At 42.0% G+C, this 17,543-nt stretch overlaps 2 protein-coding genes across 4 annotated transcripts; one reads left to right on the top strand and one right to left on the bottom strand.

The window, feature by feature from the left end:
* Nucleotides 1-2,301: 2,301 nt before the first annotated feature.
* On the bottom strand, nucleotides 2,302-10,179 carry rell2 (RELT like 2). 3 transcript variants are annotated; one of them, XM_010899323.3, is made up of 6 exons: nucleotides 10,049-10,179; nucleotides 7,485-7,729; nucleotides 6,743-6,859; nucleotides 6,595-6,658; nucleotides 5,280-5,480; nucleotides 2,302-5,043 (listed from the first exon to the last, which is right to left on the bottom strand). In XM_010899323.3, the coding sequence occupies exons 2-6, from the start codon at nucleotides 7,684-7,686 to the stop codon at nucleotides 3,591-3,593; spliced, it is 2,037 nt and encodes a 678-aa protein (XP_010897625.2). In that variant the 5' UTR covers nucleotides 7,687-7,729; nucleotides 10,049-10,179; the 3' UTR covers nucleotides 2,302-3,590. The 3 variants fall into 3 exon arrangements, with proteins under 3 accessions (XP_010897625.2, XP_010897634.2, XP_012988974.2); XM_010899332.3 differs by having other exon boundaries at nucleotides 6,743-6,814; XM_013133520.4 differs by lacking the exon at nucleotides 10,049-10,179 and having other exon boundaries at nucleotides 7,485-7,805.
* Nucleotides 10,180-10,843: 664 nt separating this feature from the next.
* Nucleotides 10,844-17,518, top strand: hdac3 (histone deacetylase 3). The gene is made up of 15 exons (XM_010899343.3): nucleotides 10,844-11,031; nucleotides 11,935-12,017; nucleotides 12,110-12,252; nucleotides 13,434-13,515; nucleotides 13,770-13,826; nucleotides 13,933-13,988; nucleotides 14,084-14,217; nucleotides 14,358-14,438; nucleotides 14,937-15,010; nucleotides 15,571-15,635; nucleotides 16,000-16,089; nucleotides 16,269-16,327; nucleotides 16,413-16,492; nucleotides 16,655-16,812; nucleotides 16,972-17,518. Exons 1-15 carry the CDS (start codon nucleotides 10,977-10,979, stop codon nucleotides 17,039-17,041), a joined length of 1,287 nt encoding a protein of 428 aa, XP_010897645.1. The 5' UTR covers nucleotides 10,844-10,976; the 3' UTR covers nucleotides 17,042-17,518.
* Nucleotides 17,519-17,543: the final 25 nt, after the last annotated feature.

Raw genomic sequence — 17,543 nt, 5'->3', positions numbered from 1 at the left:
GAGGGGTGTACTCACTTCTGTGAGATACTGTATTCTCTCTCCAAGGCTACACTAACAAGTTCATTCCAAACTTCGATCAATTATTTTACATTCAAAAGTGGATCATTAACCAGGAATTTGCTTCGCTGACTAAACATATGAATACATTTTAAAATAATGATCATCAAAACCTTACGTTTTCTAAGTGCAATACATTCTTAGTAAATTGATGTGATCCGTTTCAACAATATTCGGTATGACACGAAGGAAGCAAATCTGGATCCAAATTTCACATTATTTCAAGTCAAGTACATCTCAGGAATATTGTCATTGCACCATTAAAACTATTATATATATTATATATAATATTCTCAGGATAATAAGGACATTTAATTTATTGTGCAAAAGAAATACATACCCCCTTAAAGTCCTCTTGACTATAGATACAACAGAACCTCTATAGAACATCCTATCACACTAAAACTTTGGCTCTTGATTAAATGAAAGTGCAGTGAGAAGGATTCGGAGGTGTTTCCTACAGTGAGGGTAAAAATGATTTGATCCCCTGCTGATTCTGTACGTCTGCCCACTGACAAAGAAATGATCAGTCTATAATTTTAATGGTAGGTTCATTTGAACACTGAGAGACAGAATAACAACAAAATAAATCCTGGGAAAAACGCATGTCAAAACTGTTATAAATCGATTTGCATTTTAATGAGTGAAATAAGTATTTCATCCCCTCTCAATCAGAAAGATTTCTGGCTCCCAGGTGTCTTTTATACAGGTAATGCGCTGAGATTAGGAGCACACTCTTAAAGGGTGTGCTGCTAATCTCAGCTTGTTACTGCACTTTAATTTAAGCAATCAATCAATCAGATTCCAAACCCTCCACCATGGCCAAGACCAAAGAGCTCTCCAAAGATGTCAGGGACAAGATTGTAGACATACACAAGGCTGGAATGGGCTACAAGATCATCGCCAAGCAGCTTGGTGAGAAGGTGACAACAGTTGGTGCGATTATTCGCAAATGGAAGAAACACAAAAGAACTGTCAATCTCCCTTGGTCTGGAACTCCATACAAGATCTCACCTTCTGGAGAACGGTGAGGAATCAGCCCTAAACTACACGGGAGGATCTTGTCAATGATCTCAGGCAGCTGGGACCATAGTAACCAAGAAAACAATTGGTAACACACTGTGCCGTGAAGGACTGAAATCCTGCAGCGCCCGAAAAGGTCCCCCTGCTCAAGAAAGCACATGTACAGGCCTGTCTGAAGTTTGCCAATGAACATCTGAATGATTCAGAGGAGAACTGGGTGAAAGTGTTGTGGTCAGATGAGACCAAAATCGAGCTCTTTGGCATCAACTCAACTCGCCGTGTTTGGAGGAGGAGGAATGCTGCCTATGACTCCAAGAACACCATCCCCACCGTCAGAGGCGTTTCTGGGCAATCTGGCACCCTAGGCAAGATATCTAAATGTTGCCCCCCCCAAAAAAATAAGCCAACTTCAGGGGAAATAACACTTCTTCATTTTACTTTCATAAACACAAAATAAATACAAGTGCAATAGCAGCTGTACAAATTCTTTTTTTAAATAAAGGAGTATCAACAAATGAAACTGGTGCACGCATAATGATCATACACACAACTGAGGCGTGCAATTCATATTTTGGTTCCAATAACAATGTTTTTATAACATTAAATAATAAACTCAAAGAACTTATTTCGCGCACATATTCTTTTTCAATATAAGGAATCATATTGTTTATTCTGTAATCTGATTACAATATTTTTGTTGGTAACTTAACGGATTACAGTTACTGTTTTTTGTTATCTGTTACATGTAACCCCAACTCTGCTCATAACAAATAAATAAGTCTTGACTTTTTTTTAAGGGCGGGGGGGGCGCCCAATCGAGACTCGAGAAGAAGCACATTAAGGATCTGGGGTGGCCTAGCCAGTCTCCAGACCATAATCCCATAGAAATTCTGTGGAGGGAGCTGAAGGTTCAAGTTGCCAAACGTCAGCCTCGAAACCTTAATGACTTGGAGAAGATCTGCAAAGAGGAGTGGGACAAAATCCCTCCTGAGATGTGTGCAAACCTGGTGGCCAACTACAAGAAACGTCTGACCTCTGTGATTGCCAACAAGGGTTTTGCCACCAAGTACTAAGTCATGTTTTACAGAGGGATCGAATACTTATTTCACTCATTAAAATGCAAATCAATTTATAAAATTTTTGACATGGGTTTTTCTGGATTTTTTTGTTGTTATTCTCACTGTTCAGATAAACCTACCATTAAAATTATAGACTGATAATTTCTTTGTAAGTGTGCAAACATACAAAATCAGCAGGGGATCAAATAATTTTTTATCCTCACTCTATGTATACATTAGAGCGAGACACTGTTCACTACTACAGATCCTTGTGCACATTGTACCAAATGTTGATTTGAAACCGGAGAATAAAACCAGGCATTTCCTTTTGGTCAAATTCAGGTAGGCCACTCCCTGTTTTAGCCCAATGTGCTTAGGTTTGGTTCCTGCTAAATACACCTGTTAAAAACACGTTTCTGCTCAGGGCTACACATTCTAACTATAGTATGTTCTTCAGTGGGAAGTCACCTTCAAATGTAAGAAATTACTTGGTAACATATGAACACTTTACAGACAAAAGACTTTCAGCTCTAGTGCTACCCTATGATTTTAAAATTATTCTTAACACAAGACATTTGGGATTGTACACTGCTCCAATATGCTTCAAGTGAGCAAACAAACAACATTAAAATAACACGTTCCCGTCCCATACAATACACCCTAATTACATTAAAGCACTATTCTGAGTGGTTCAATGCAAAGATTGTTGTTTCAAACTAATCCAAGACAAACTCCCTGTTTCTCAGTCTTTCAGTCTACACAGTGAATTCAGAAGCTAGAATCTAGACGGTATTACATAGTTGAATCATTTTTGGCTGTATAACAGTGAGGTTATCAATGAACTTGATAATAATATATACTTTATGACACTTTGTAACATTTATTCGACCAAAATTGGTTCCATGTGCAAAATGGCTGAGAAAGCATGAAGATGTAAGCAGTATATAGAACAACAGTGAGAGGAAGCCAGATAAAAACCTTTAGTTACTAAAAGGCGGTTTCTGGCTCTAATTCAATAGCAAAGGAGTTAGAGACCAGACTGACTGTAGGTTACACGGTTATGACCTGTTGTTTGCTGTTATCGTTTTATATGAAGGTATTGTTGGTTGTTGGAGGGGTTATAGGTAGATGGAAGGCTTGCACTGTCTGGTGATAGTAGGAGAAATGCAGCAGTGCCATTTTATGCAAGCATTTAAGATCCATACCTGGATATAAGTTGCCAGTGCTTACCTAACCACAACTGGTTTTGATCGGTAAATAAATCACAGCCTTGCTGGTACACCCGGTTCTTTTAAAGCCATGTCACCAGCTGGTATCAGTATAGTTCTGTTTTGGCATGGCCTGGTTGGTTTACATCCGTGGTATTGCTAAATATCCAATTGTCCTTGACACATGGGGCATGGTCAGTCTTTCGCCCTGCCCCATCAACATTCCAGTGTCATGTCCTCTCTCTTACCATTTGTGTTGACTGTGCACAGATCTCCTCTTCTCCTCCAGGGACACACCCTCTTCCTCCTGGCTTACCCGACAGTCCTTTATGTCCTCCATCTCCACCTCGTCATCCCTCCCCTCCTCTGTGGGGCTCTGAGCCACCACTGGCTCCTCCCCCTTCACTACCTCAACTACACGCATCATAGCAGGCTCCTCCCCCTTCACTACCTCAGCCACACGCACCACAGCGGGCTCCTCCCCCTTCACTACCTCAGCCACCCGCATCACAGTGCCCTCCTCCTGACTGTCCGGACAGGCTTTTCCTTCGGGACTGGTGCAGGCAGAGTATTTCATGGGGTCCATGGAGGGGACTTTGTCCCCGGGCCCTTTAGCGGTAGATATAGAGGCAGTAGTTTTTTCCACATTGGGATAAGTAGTGGTATTTTTTAGAATGCTGCGGGGAGCTACGGGGGACAAGGGGAATGAGGTAGGGGCAGGGGAGACATTTCTGGAGGACAAAGCAGGGGGGACATTTCTGGAGGACAGGGCAGGGGAGACTTGAGTTGGGGTAGGGGTTAGGGACAGTTTTCTGGAGGAAGGAGCAGGGGAGACTTGTCCTGAGGTAGGGGCAGACGAGGGATGTAAAGGGGTAAAGGAGGAGGAAACATTCAAGTGGCTAGTTTTAGAGGGGGCTTGAACAGGGGTCGGGCATACATGTATCTGGGTGGAGGCAGGGGAGAAACTCGTGCTGCTAAGGGAAGGGGGCATCTTTTTGGAGGACAGGGCAGGAGAGGCTTGTACAGGGGCAGGAGAGACATTGAAGGGGCAAGGGTTAGGGTTAGTAGGGGAGCCTGGGGTAAGAGGGAATATTTCGGGGGTCATTGGGGTGACTTGTCCTGGGGTGGTGATGGGGGAATCCCATGCAGGGGGTGTTATGGGGGAATCTTGTATTGGGGTGGTGATGGGAGAATCCTGTACTGGGGGAGTTAGGGGGGAGACTCCACCTGGACTCCTGTTGGGAGAGACCGGTGCCGGATCCTCGCTGGGAGACACTACAAAGGTGACCGTAGTTGGAGACGTTTTCAAAGCGGTCTCCGTGTGGTCAGCTCCAGCAGGGTCCTTGCTGGGATGGGATGACAAGGCCTTGGCAGAGCTAGAGGTCTGCATAGCGGCTTTCAACGGAGCATTGAAGAGGGGTTCCTCTTCCACAACGGGCTTACTCAGTGACCCTTTGGCCGCCGCCTGATCGCTGCCCCTGCGCAGGGAGAACAGAACTAGACTCTTCTTCCTCTTGGCTGGGGGAACCACATTAGCGGTGGTCTCCGTCTTGACATCCTTGAACATGCTCTGCAGGTTGTACTCCTCCGTCTTTTGCGGGTGATCTTCATTCCCCTTTTCGCTATCTAGGGTCTCTGACTGGTCCAATTGGTCGCCCGAACCCTGATCCTTTTTTTCCATGTGGGTAACTCTGAACCTGGAAATAAACACAACTCCTGTTGAGTCATTGACAGGAACAGGACCCCAGCATAACAGTGAACACAGTAGTTTAAACACAAGGGGCCTGTATTCCATAAGAAAACATCAGGTAGTGAAACCACTAGAGTAACTATTGTAAAATAAAGAGCGGTTTTGATGTGGTACCCAGCTAAATAAAGTAATGGTAATAAATAAAGATGAATGTATTGTGTTATCCAGTCCGGTTTGACTCACCTTCCCACAGCGAACACAGTGGACTCTCTCCTCTCTCCTGGCGTTTTGGGCTTATTGGGGCGAGCCACGCGGCTTTGGCGCCGAGCCTTCTTGGAGCGCCCTTGGACACAGAGCGTGCAGGACTTGTGATCGAGCTGGGCGCCAGAGTGGATGGTGTGGTGGTGGGGTGGAATACCCCCAAGGCTCTCTTTGCGTAGTAACCTTTTGGAAAGACAATGCTGTATCAATAAGGGGCCCTTTTTGAGAATCGGTGGCTTCAAATTATCATATTTATATAAGTCTGTCTGTGAAATATGACTTTCAGGTGTGACCTATTAAACCCTGTCTGACTGCCTCTGTCTTTGGCCTCCCTCCACCAGGACTCCTGGCTTTTTGGGGAGACAGTTTTTGCTCCGCTGCAACTATAGTTGGCAGAGTAAGGAAAGCGTTGGAAGAGTGTGAATGGGTGGCCAATGAATGCCAAGGCCCTGCAGGCCACTATCAGTCTGAGAGCCCTATCTTGGCAACCAGGCAAGAACACTGAACCACTAAACTTAGAGGTGCCAAGACGAAGAACATGGACCTAATTAAAACGCATAAATCCATTATCCTCTCTGTAACAGCTAAACAATCACAACACATTACTGGTCCGGGTTTCCCTCAAATTCCCATGAACACCTTTACCTAGGAAGCTTTATTTGCCTGTTAAGCGGGAGATGAACAGAACCGCAGAGTTTCTCCTCAACTTCTTCCTTAAATGCTGAATATGGATTTTAGCGCCTTGTTGGAGTACAACTGCGATGTATGGAGGCTCTTTGTGGTTTGCCTCAGAACATGACCGTAAAGATCACATCCCATAAAAGAGCTGCTAATGCCATGACAACAATAACCCAGGTGTCCCCATAGAACAGACAGCCACAATACCCTAACTACTCAGCCTCTGCCAGTTGCCACAGGCATACTGAAACATAGGCTAAACCCAGTGTTGTTGCCTCTCTGGAAATGAAGAGAAAAGCACATAATATGGGAATTTCAATCATACATACAATACAAAGGCTGGTGTGTTTGACAGCTTACAGAAACTAGGAAAACATTGCCTCAGAGGAAATGTGGCTCTAACAAAGGGAAATAATGTTTATAGCTCCACTGCACATCCATTCATCAAGAATGATAATGCGGCTGGATTAACATCAGCCAGAAGAAAAACTTCAAAGCTGTTCTTCATTTTCCAAATGTTCACTTCATTTCAGTAAATGTCTATGACAAGGTGAGTCACGCACACAAACAAAAACAACATCATAAACAAACATAAAAAGTCAGTATTAGCATTACATACCTAGGATCGCGATGTTCACATATATTCTGTTTTCCTAGCATCTCTTTAAAGGCTTCCATGTTAGCTAGAAGGCAAGAGAATGCAGAGTGTAACAACTTTATTTTGCTAAACAGGATTTATATTCCAGCATTTAGTATTGAGTTATTACCTTCATTTTCAATTATACACTTTAGGATTTGTTCAACAGTGTCTTGGTTGTCTTCTTTCTCTTCTTCATCATCTGTAATATATAAAAGACTGTCTGACGAAGCAGCATGCCCCCCAGCTGGCGACATCATTATTCAACATTATTAAAGACAATTCACAAATTGGTAGACCTGTACCATATTCCTCACTATGAATGAAAACCATTTCTATTTGTTAGAAGGCTTTCAAGAGATTGTATAGCTCATTTACGGTAGCTCATTAAAACTAAACAGGGAATAGCACTGCTTAACACTGTCATTTGGCTATATGTGGGAAGACTTATGAGAATTCAAAAACTAAAATCACTCTGATGATTTGCTGGTGTTTTAAATTTCATCATCAACAATTAAAATATACTTTTTGTTCAGACAAATTCAACCAGTGGACTAACCATCCGGGAACATGCACTATTATATAAAAAAAAAAAAACACAAATTCAATATGGAAAAAACACTACATCTCTGTAAGTGTCCAGTGCTTACGTTGGACTGAATTTAGTTCAAGCTGAATAAACATCCCCTTAAGATCTACTTCCCGTTTGGCTAGCGGCCCAGGACCCTCGGATAATGGCATGTCAGGAAAACGTCCCACATTCCGTACGTGTGAAAGTCAATCTTGGATATGTTGTGGCTTTTCCTCAGCCCTGTCTCTGATCCGGACAACAGTGCCCAGATTCCACTGCAACGTTAAGCCACGACACCTACCATTCTTGTCTGGACCCAGTTTCTCCTCACACTCTTCATCGTCGCCTTCCTCGTCCCCTGTCCTGCAGCGGTAGCCTCTCTTCTTCAGCAGGTGGCAGACCAGGAAGCCAAGGAGGCCCGTGATGAAGAAGAAGAAGACCAGGAGGAAGATAATGTACGGGGGAGGGGGTTCCCCCACCGTCAATGCCTCCAGGTCTGTCATCTCTCAGCAGAGTCTTCACTCACCCTCAATCTGTACTGTAGTCCTTTATATGCAATGGGTACAAACACAAGCCCTGTAGAGTCAGTGATGTAACCTTGAAGTGAGTCCCATACACTTATCACAAGGCGTCAACTGTTGATCCACACAGTAATACTAATGGGCCTGCGTGCCTGATCTTGTCTGTCATCTTGTAGTGAAGAGATAACCCCCTCCCCACAGCTTCTGTGCGTACAAATGGCTTGAATTAACATTATCTACCTTTGCAGGCAGGGAGAGCTGGGCCTGGGGTACACACCCACATTCGCTGCTATATTCTACAGGATTTGGAGTGAGGCATTCATCAGTCCCTAATGAATTCATATTTTCTTGTACGGTTCCTGATTGATTGTAAAACCTACTGCGGTGTCTGTACCATAATTCTTTGAAGATTGTGAAATTCGGTCCCTGTTATTTGGTTCAACTCACTCTCTAGCAGTTCCGCTTGCTGCAGTAATACGTTTCCTGTGGCCATTTCTTTTACAGAAAAGTACATTGCCTTCAGCCTACTCAAACAGCCTGACATGTTTACATTATGGGATTGGAATTGCAATCTATGACATTTTTTTTTTCTGTGAACAGAAATGTACAGTCTATCCATCCCTTGAAATTATGTCACTTACAGACAAAGCTGTCACCAGTCTAATGCCACTAACATGAAACAAAGTCCAGTGTAGCTAACATGTTCAGTCAGACTCACATCAATGTAAAGTACAATACACATTCCCGGTAAATCTGAATGACTCAAATGACCTGGTTGGCAGTATACAATCCACTTTGCTGCAGAAATTACACAATATTGGACACAATACAACTACAAAAATTGAGCAAACTATCTCTGCATTGGCAAAAGCACAAGAGAAGCTCTGTTCAGGTGACTCAGCATTACAATGTCCTTCATCAAAAACACATCACACAGTATGACAGTATAGCAACAGACAGGGTTTTTAAAGGCAATGTCACTGTAACGGAGGATCTGCACTCGTTTCAGTGCCAACAGCATTTTCCTGAAAGTGGAAATAATTTGATCCATTGCTAATAATAGAAAGGGTGACTTGATTATACGAAGCTATCGATTTTGTATGTGATGCCTGCATTTGCCAGCTGTCTGTTTCCTATTTTATTTCCTAGAGGGGCATATGATCATTTCAAACAGTAGCTACAAACTTGCCATTTGAATTTGTTCTGTTGTTATATAGATGACCTCTGATTGACCGTTTTACCCTCATTCCAACTCACTCAGTGTCATTAATCTTGACTAACCATTTCCTTTCAGATAACATGTACTAGTATTTTTTAACTGTTAATAATGTTTGCAGTTTAGCTGGAGGATAAGTATTTAGAGGCATATTTGCATAACTAATGTCATGTTTGATTACTACCAAGGCTTACATGAGTAACTTTAGTGGTAACTGATATGTTAATCATATAATTGACCTAAATGAAGGCTTACATAATGTAGGCTGCTCTGAACTAAATACAGGTAGTATACATGAATGAGGGCTAGGCTATGGTCTCCTGCTTGGATAAGCAGGAGACAGGTGAACCACATGAATATGAACATGAACCAACATAAACTCTATTTTGGACATGATAAATACTAACTGAAAACTTTCATATGAAAAGCATGCCAGATTTAGTTAAATGTGTACGTTTAATACGTTAATCACTAGGCAGTACCACCTTCATACAATGGTCATAGTACCTCTATCTGATAGCAGTTAAAATGTTTCAAGTTCAACTTCGGTAAGAATAAAAAAAACTAGGTAAGGTGTCTGCAAGCGTAGAATACATTGAAGACACAACAGTGATCATCACGCAGTGCAGTCCATCTTTTACAAGTTACAGGAGGCCTCGTGCCCCATTACGCCAAATCTGCCCTTGGCACTTAAATGCGCTAGTAGCCTACTGTAAGCTACAGACACAAAATACATGTTTATTTTTTTGTATTTTTTTTTTTGCAATGACAAATATGATAAAAACAAATATCTTTGCTAACTCTCTAGTTCTCTGAGTCAGATGCACTGGCCCCACCATCGTGACTAAATCAGGCGGTCTACATAATTCATCAGTGACACGGCTGCGCCAAACCAGAATAATGTGTATATTATATTATTAGCATGACATCATATATAGATGTCATGCTAATAATATAATATAATTGCGTAGTAGTTATACTGTATCCATCGCAATGCACAACAACATTGTAGCAATTATTTTGCGATATCATACGAGGTTTGCTAGCCGACTTGGAGCCCATCCGCCCATCGACCATAATAAACCATCTCTTTCATCATTATCAGAACTGCAAAAGCCCCCTACTCACGTTCTTTCAGAAACATAGACACCCGTAGTTTAATAAATGTTGACACTATCCGGAAAGATGTTTGATCTGACTCCTGCTAAGTCCATTCACTCTTTCTTCTGGTGACTGCGAGAGCTGCTGTGGAGTATATAGGGAAGGAGATTCTGCAAGTTATTTAAAGGGAAAATAACAGAATAACAGACTTGAGAATACGTGTTTTTTTCTATTTTACTTTAAGGCTAGATGTTTGGACAGTTACATTTTTTACAATTAATCAAATTGGGACATCCAGTCTAATATTTTACACAATCCCTAATTTGAAAGTTAATTATTGTACTACTGATTTTAATAACCTTTGCAGGTGTGTGTGTGTGTGTGTGTGTGTGTGTGTGTGTGTGTGTTTGTAGACAAATAGTAACGCAAAACTATACGGGATCCCTCTTACTCACAAAATTATTTTAATTATGTTAATTAACCCTAACCCAGTATAGTACAATATAAATACCATTTACAATAGCTGTACAGGCCACATATTACGGTTTAGCTACAGAGGTTTATAGTATCAAACCTCCACCTAAAACATTAGCAAGAAAAAGTTAAGGTAACAGGTTAAAGCAAACCAAAAAATCATAAGGGAACTATTATTTAGGTTTAATCATTTTTACTAACCCCTTATTTTTCATCTCCACATGATCCAACATAAAAACAGTTGGAATGCCGTGCATGATCGTGGAGAATGAACGCCCCCTAGCGACTCTAATCGGTATTTTCTAGCAGGAGCAAGTTCCTCTCAATGACGTTTAATATTACGGGCTATGTCGCTGGACAATGACGTAGGTTATACTCGCTGTTTACAATTACGGCTTGTTGCTAAAAGAAGGAAATATATATTTACAGTACTTAACAAATACTTAGCAAAGATTTGAAACACAAAGAAGTTTAGTTTGAAATGTCCAACAGAACAGCGTATTTCTATGATCCGGACGTGGGGAATTTTCATTATGGTAAGATTAGTGTTACAAAAACACGAAAGAATAGCTAGCTAAATTATAGCTAGCTAGTAACGTTAGCCAGCTTTATCGTCAATTTCTGCGTACCCTAGATCGCTAAAAGTATTACATTATTATTTCTGCTTGCAATCAGATGAATAGATCTGGTCGCAAACGCTCTAGAATTTTACGATAACGTTACTAGGTAATAAGATAAACGGATGATTGCAAGGGTACAGTTGATATAGATTTGGCTTTAGTTTTACTGTCTGGCTAAACGGAGCGATTCCAGCTTTATGGACGTGACATTTTCACGCCAAATCATAAATTTGAAGTCTCACAGAATGGATTAACCTAACCTTTCATGTCTGTGGTTGTCGACGGGGAATGTCAGATATCTCAGTAACTCTGTTTAGATTATTACTTTGGATGGGTAGTTCTCTGTCCTCAACATCTTCCAATGTAATATACCAGATTACCCAGCTCTGCACACGGTAAAATGTTAAAATTCTACTAAAATATAACCATTACTGCCGTTAACGCACTGGTTTGTTGATCCTGCAGCAGCAGTACGTTATCTCTAAAATTTGTATGGCTATTTCAGGAAATGCATAATGTAGCTATAGTTGCTCTGCCCAACTTTATTTATTTTGTTTATATTACCATGTACATTTCTTTTGGATTATCCTGAACGCAAAATAGCAAATATAAAAATCCTCTCTTAGAAATCAACTAATTATATTAGATGGCAGGGGCCTTTACTTAAAAAAAAAAAAGATAATGTCCAGATTGACATGAATATGGAATCACCCAGCTGCGAACAACATTCCAAAGAACCACAGAGATATCAAGAGATTGCTAAATATATGCTATAACAACACACTGAAACAATGGATTCCACTTCCTTTCCTTGTTAAGGTGCTGGTCACCCTATGAAACCCCATCGTCTCTCACTGACACACAGCCTTGTTCTGCACTATGGCCTTTACAAAAAGATGCAGGTAAGTCCTGCTGATGGTAAACATGCTAAACCAGGCATATTCATATCCTTCCTGAAACGTGGTTCACTTATTGACTGGTCCTTGTTCCGCAGGTTTTCAAACCATACAAAGCCTCGCAACATGACATGTGCCGATTCCACTCAGAAGATTACATTGACTTTCTGCAGAAGGTCAGCCCCAACAATATGCAGGGCTTCACAAAGAGTCTAAACACCTTCAATGTGGGAGACGACTGGTGAGAAATTCATTTTATTTTCAATATTGTATTAGCCTACATTACTAACCCTGGGTACATTTAAGAAATAAGGTGAGTGGAGATGTGTGTGTGTGTGTGTGTGTGTATATATATACACAAAATACCCATTACTGACAAATCTGAAACACATTTGTGCCAGTTCAATGAAAATAAAAAAATGTGTTTTCGATTTTTTTAAATTGTATTTACATTTACATACGTTTACATACGTAAACCCTTTATTCAGTACTTTGTAGAAGGGCCTTTGTCTGGAACCACTTTGAGTGTTCTTGGGTATGCTCGTACCAACTGGCACACCTTGATTTGGTGAAGCTTTATCGGATAAGGTGCTTGGGGTCATTGTGTGGAAAAATGAATCTTCACTCCAGTCTGAGGTCCTGTGCACTCTGGATCAGTTCTTTCTGTTGCTGTTGCTCTGTTCATCCATCCATCAATCCTGACCAGTCTCTTAGTCCCTGCCACTGAGAAGTGCCCCAATAGCAAGATAGCTCCATGCTTCACCATAGGGGTGATATTAGCCAGGCAATGAGCAGTACCTTGTTTTTGCCAGATGTAGCCATTTGCATTCAGGCCTAATCTTTTTTCCTCATGCTCACGGAGTTCTTCAGGCAGCATATCATATGCCTTTTACTCAGGAGTGGTTTCCGTCTAGCCACTTAACCATCAAGGCCTGATTAATGGAGTGCTTCAGAGATGGTTGTCCCTCTGGCAGGTTCTCCCAACTCTGCAGAGGAAGTCTGAAACGGAAGTGGCCAATGCTCTTCTTGCCTGGTTACTTAGTTTGGCCGGGCGGTCAGTTCTACGAAGAGTCTTGGTGGTTCCAAACTTCTTCCATTTCACAATGATTGAGTCTATTTTGCGCCTGGGAACTTTCTATGCCATAGCATCCTTTTTAATGCCATTTCCCTGATCCATGCCATTTCCCTGATCCTTGCCATTTCCCTGATCCTTGCCATTTCCCTGATCCATGCCATTTCCCTGATCCATGCCATTTCCCCAGTATTGGCTGTTGTCATACCCATTGCATACAGTTTCAGATACTCCAGCGTTCATCTAATCAGGATTTAGGGATGCAAACCACCTGGTTTTTAATTGATTGTTCTGACTTTGTGCAGCTGTTAGTCTGTCTGTGTGAAGGTAATGTCTGTGTCCTCTTTCAGTCCTGTATTCCCGGGCCTGTTTGAGTTTTGCTCCAGGTATACCGGAGCCTCTCTACAGGGAGCAACACAGCTAAACCACAAGGTATGCTCCTTATAACATACACACGCCTAACTACAAAGTATGCTCTATATGACACAACTATACACACCATGTGGTACCCCAATGTGATGATCAGTTTTTGTAGCAGAAAACACGCTCAGCGTCTTTTTTGTGGTATCAGAACTATGTTATAAATGTTTTTCTATTTACTATGGTCATGTTTGCTGGTTGGCTGGGGGAGAGGCAGTGGGTCTTATATCAGTAATCATATACATTATATAAAATTGTTTTTTCAGATATGTGATATTGCCATTAACTGGGCCGGGGGTCTTCATCATGCTAAGAAATTTGAGGTAGGCGTTATGTACATTCATACCTGTGTTTCTTAGTGAAGCCATTTACATCTACCGCCATGGGTCATCTTTTAAACTTCATGATTTCATTTGTTTGTTGTTTCAGGCCTCAGGTTTTTGTTATGTGAACGACATTGTCATCAGTATATTGGAACTTCTAAAGTAAGAGTTAAGACCATTTTTATTTGAGTGTCTTTTTCGTGGTTTCAGGTCTGGCTATGGGTCACTGACAGCTATTCATGTTAACGTCTCTTTAGGTACCATCCACGTGTACTCTACATAGACATCGATATTCACCATGGTGATGGGGTGCAGGAAGCTTTCTACCTCACAGATCGAGTCATGACTGTGTCCTTCCACAAATACGGGAACTACTTTTTCCCAGGGACAGGTATGACAACTTGTGAGAATACTAATTGAGTAACAGTATAGAGTTTGTATTAATGACCTAACAATGTGGTATCTCAATTGGACAATGGAAGTTCTATTCTTTGTTAAACAAATTGTGTGTTTTTGTGTTATGACCCACAGGTGACATGTATGAGGTGGGGGCTGAGAGCGGCCGGTACTACTGCCTGAATGTGCCTCTTCGGGATGGGATTGATGACCAGAGTAAGTAGTGGGTTTCCTGGATCCCCCACTCAGCCTCCCTAGCTTTCCGCTAACAGCTAATTGTATTAGACTGAGGCCATTGAGATACCTCTGGGGAGTGCTTTTATCAGATAGGCCTGTGTTCTGCTGCCTTACTCTATTGAGTTATCAGATATGGAGCCAGTTAATATCTCTAGGATCGGTGTTAAAACCTTTATGCTTGTGAAAGCTATTTTTTCAGAACTTCACAGGGGACACCCAGCCTCCAGTGTTGTGGTGCTTTGTGGGATATAGCTGGACATTAGTACTCACAGTCCTTGAATCAAAATGGCAGAAACGGTTTGAAAACAACCACTGCAAGCATTTATTTTGCGCTTTAAATGCAGATAATGCCAGGTGTTTCTTTATTTTTGGTAGGTAAAGATAAAGCCAAATATTGCTGTGTTAATGACAATTATGTCTGAATGGATGATTTTTTTTGTTTCCAATATGCCATAACATTATATCCCTGTTCCTTAGGCTATAGGCAACTCTTTCAGCCAGTTATCAAGCAAGTGGTGGACTTCTACCAGCCCACCTGCATTGTTCTTCAGGTGAGCATTTGGTAGACCCAGGTTATTGTGATGGTGGTATAGATCATGGGTTTAGACCCAGGTCATTGTGTGATGGTGGTATAGATCATGGGTTTAGACCCAGGTCATTGTGTGATGGTGGTTTAGACCCAGGTCATTGTGTGATGGTGGTATAGACCATGGGTTTAGACCCAGGTCATTGTGTGATGGTGATTTAGACCCAGGTCATTGTGTGATGGTGGTATAGACCATGGGTTTAGACCCAGGTCATTGTGTGATGGTGGTTTAGACCCAGGTCATTGTGTGATGGTGGTATAGACCATGGGTTTAGACCCAGGTCATTGTGTGATGGTGATTTAGACCCAGGTCATTGTGTGATGGTGGTATAGACCATGGGTTTAGACCAAGGTCATTGTGTGATGGTGGTTTAGACCCAGGTCATTGTCTGGTGATTTTTTTTTTTAGACCCAGGTCATTGTGTGATAGTAGTATAGACCATGGGTATAGACCAAGTTCATTGTGCGACGTGTGTGGCATCAGTGGTGGTACAGACCATGGGACTCACCTATTCTCCTTGACAGTGTGGAGCTGACTCTCTGGGCTGTGACCGACTAGGATGCTTTAACCTCAGTATACGAGGCCATGGGTAAGTCTTCCTCAACACATACATTTAAACCCTCATTAACACTTAATATGGCCCACATTATGACCCTCATTCCCTTTTACATCAGACTCTATAACCCTCATTAACATTTGTGTCATAGATTTTATGGACCTCATTAGATTTAAGACTTAAACAACAGACTTGATATTGGCTTTTGAGTGCAGCATTATGGGTAAATGTCTGTATAGTGATACGGAAACATTTGGTGGATGAGAGTTGTACTATAATGCGCATATACTGCCACCTACTGGCTGAAGAGAGTAAAGAAAAATCCTGTACCCCCTGTCACAGGACAGTGTTATGGTCCATCCTCTATCTAACCCTGGGGATTTTATGTTTCCTGTAGGGAATGTGTGGAGTTTGTGAAGAGTTTCCGGATTCCCCTGCTAGTGCTGGGAGGAGGGGGATACACAGTACGGAACGTGGCCAGATGCTGGTGAGGGGTTGGTCAAACAGAACACAACTGGGAGGAACCAACATTAATTTGGCTAATAGAAACTGTTTGACTGAATGTTTTTGCCACTAAATAGTGTGGCAGTTGGTTTTGAGGGAAGAGAAAACGTTTTACCAGTTTATATGGAACCAAAACTGAACTATTGTACCTTTCTGTTCCAGGACTTTTGAAACCTCCCTTTTGGTAGATGAGCCAATTAGCGATGAGCTGCCGTATAGTGGTAAGTCAGCAAGCCTTCTGTACATTTACTAGATGTTTTAAGGTATAGACCCAGCTTGTGACGGAGCTCATCTCCACCCCTCCAGAGTACTTTGAGTATTTTGCTCCAGACTTCACGCTCCATCCAGATGTCAGCACCAGGATAGAGAACCAGAACTCAAGACAGGTCAGCCTGAGAACACACAGCACACGGTCTCTCGGCTTGTTTATATACCTGAGCCTATATACTGCTCAGGTATATAGGGATCGAACCATTAGAGTATGGTGACCGTGAAGGGATTTCTCCCGTGTTGAAGTGACTGCTTTCCTCCCTGCTGGTGTGTTTTAGTACTTGGAGCAGATCCGTTCGACGGTCTTTGAGAACTTGAAGATGTTGAACCACGCACCCAGTGTCCAAATCCACGATGTTCCCTCGGATATCCTGAGCTACGAGCGCACCGACGAGGGAGACCCTGACGAGAGAGGCTCAGAGGACAACTATTCCAGGTGAACACGCTAAGCTGGCTTTGTTTGTCAAACCAGAGCATGTCATTAGTCATGGCATCAATGTGAACCATGGATTTGGGCCCCATTCATAGGTTAGTACTGTTTTAGCGAGTAAATGCAGTGTTTATAAACATTTACTGATGTTTTTCCTAATTACAGGCCAGAGGCAGCCAACGAGTTCTATGATGGTGACCATGACAACGACAAGGAGAGCGATGTGGAGATCTGAGCGCTCCGATGATGTAAGACTTAAATGGGAAACCATTGCTCCGAATAGTACTGTCTCTGATTGGACCCGGCCCATGATGGGTTACTCAACTATACCCATTGCATTGACTGCACACAGAGACTATCCACATTAAACTCTGTTAAAATGATACATACACAGAGGATCACCAGGAGCAGTTCCACTGCCGAGCACTTCAACCGTTACGAAATCAGACCCATCCTGGTTCACCAGAAAATGGCCAGGAGGGGCCATGCGTCGTCATGGATACTGTTTGTGAAATGTCTGTGCATTTTTCCCATATGAGAGGAAAGGTTAGCGTTCCACCGACAGCTGATCTGGGACCTGTGCCAGTTTTACATTGCCAGTTTTTAACTTCACTTTCTGGGATCACAGAGATCCGTCCTCTAAACGTCAAGTAAGATTTTTTTGATTCAATTGTTTCACTTTTTTTTTTTAAATAAAAGAAATACAACGTAATGACTCCAATGCCTCACAAATTAGC

The sequence above is a fragment of the Esox lucius genome, chromosome 4, assembly GCF_011004845.1.
Source record: "Esox lucius isolate fEsoLuc1 chromosome 4, fEsoLuc1.pri, whole genome shotgun sequence".
NCBI classification, from domain to species: domain Eukaryota; kingdom Metazoa; phylum Chordata; class Actinopteri; order Esociformes; family Esocidae; genus Esox; species Esox lucius.
Note: the sequence above shows the minus strand (reverse complement) of the source record. Positions and strands in the feature narration are given on the sequence as shown.

Coding starts and splice junctions, on each gene's coding strand:
- rell2 (XM_010899323.3), bottom strand. CDS start 7,686: ATGACAGACCTGGAGGCATTGACGGTGGGGGAACCCCCTCCCCCGTAC. Junction 6,860..7,484: donor ACTGGGTCCAGACAAGAATG/GTAGGTGTCGTG, acceptor TGATGTCGCCAG/CTGGGGGGCATGCTGCTTCG. Junction 5,481..6,594: donor TGTGAACATCGCGATCCTAG/GTATGTAATGCT, acceptor TCTTTCCAAAAG/GTTACTACGCAAAGAGAGCC.
- hdac3 (XM_010899343.3), top strand. CDS start 10,977: ATGTCCAACAGAACAGCGTATTTCTATGATCCGGACGTGGGGAATTTT. Junction 13,989..14,083: donor AGTATATTGGAACTTCTAAA/GTAAGAGTTAAG, acceptor ACGTCTCTTTAG/GTACCATCCACGTGTACTCT. Junction 14,439..14,936: donor GGATGGGATTGATGACCAGA/GTAAGTAGTGGG, acceptor CCTGTTCCTTAG/GCTATAGGCAACTCTTTCAG.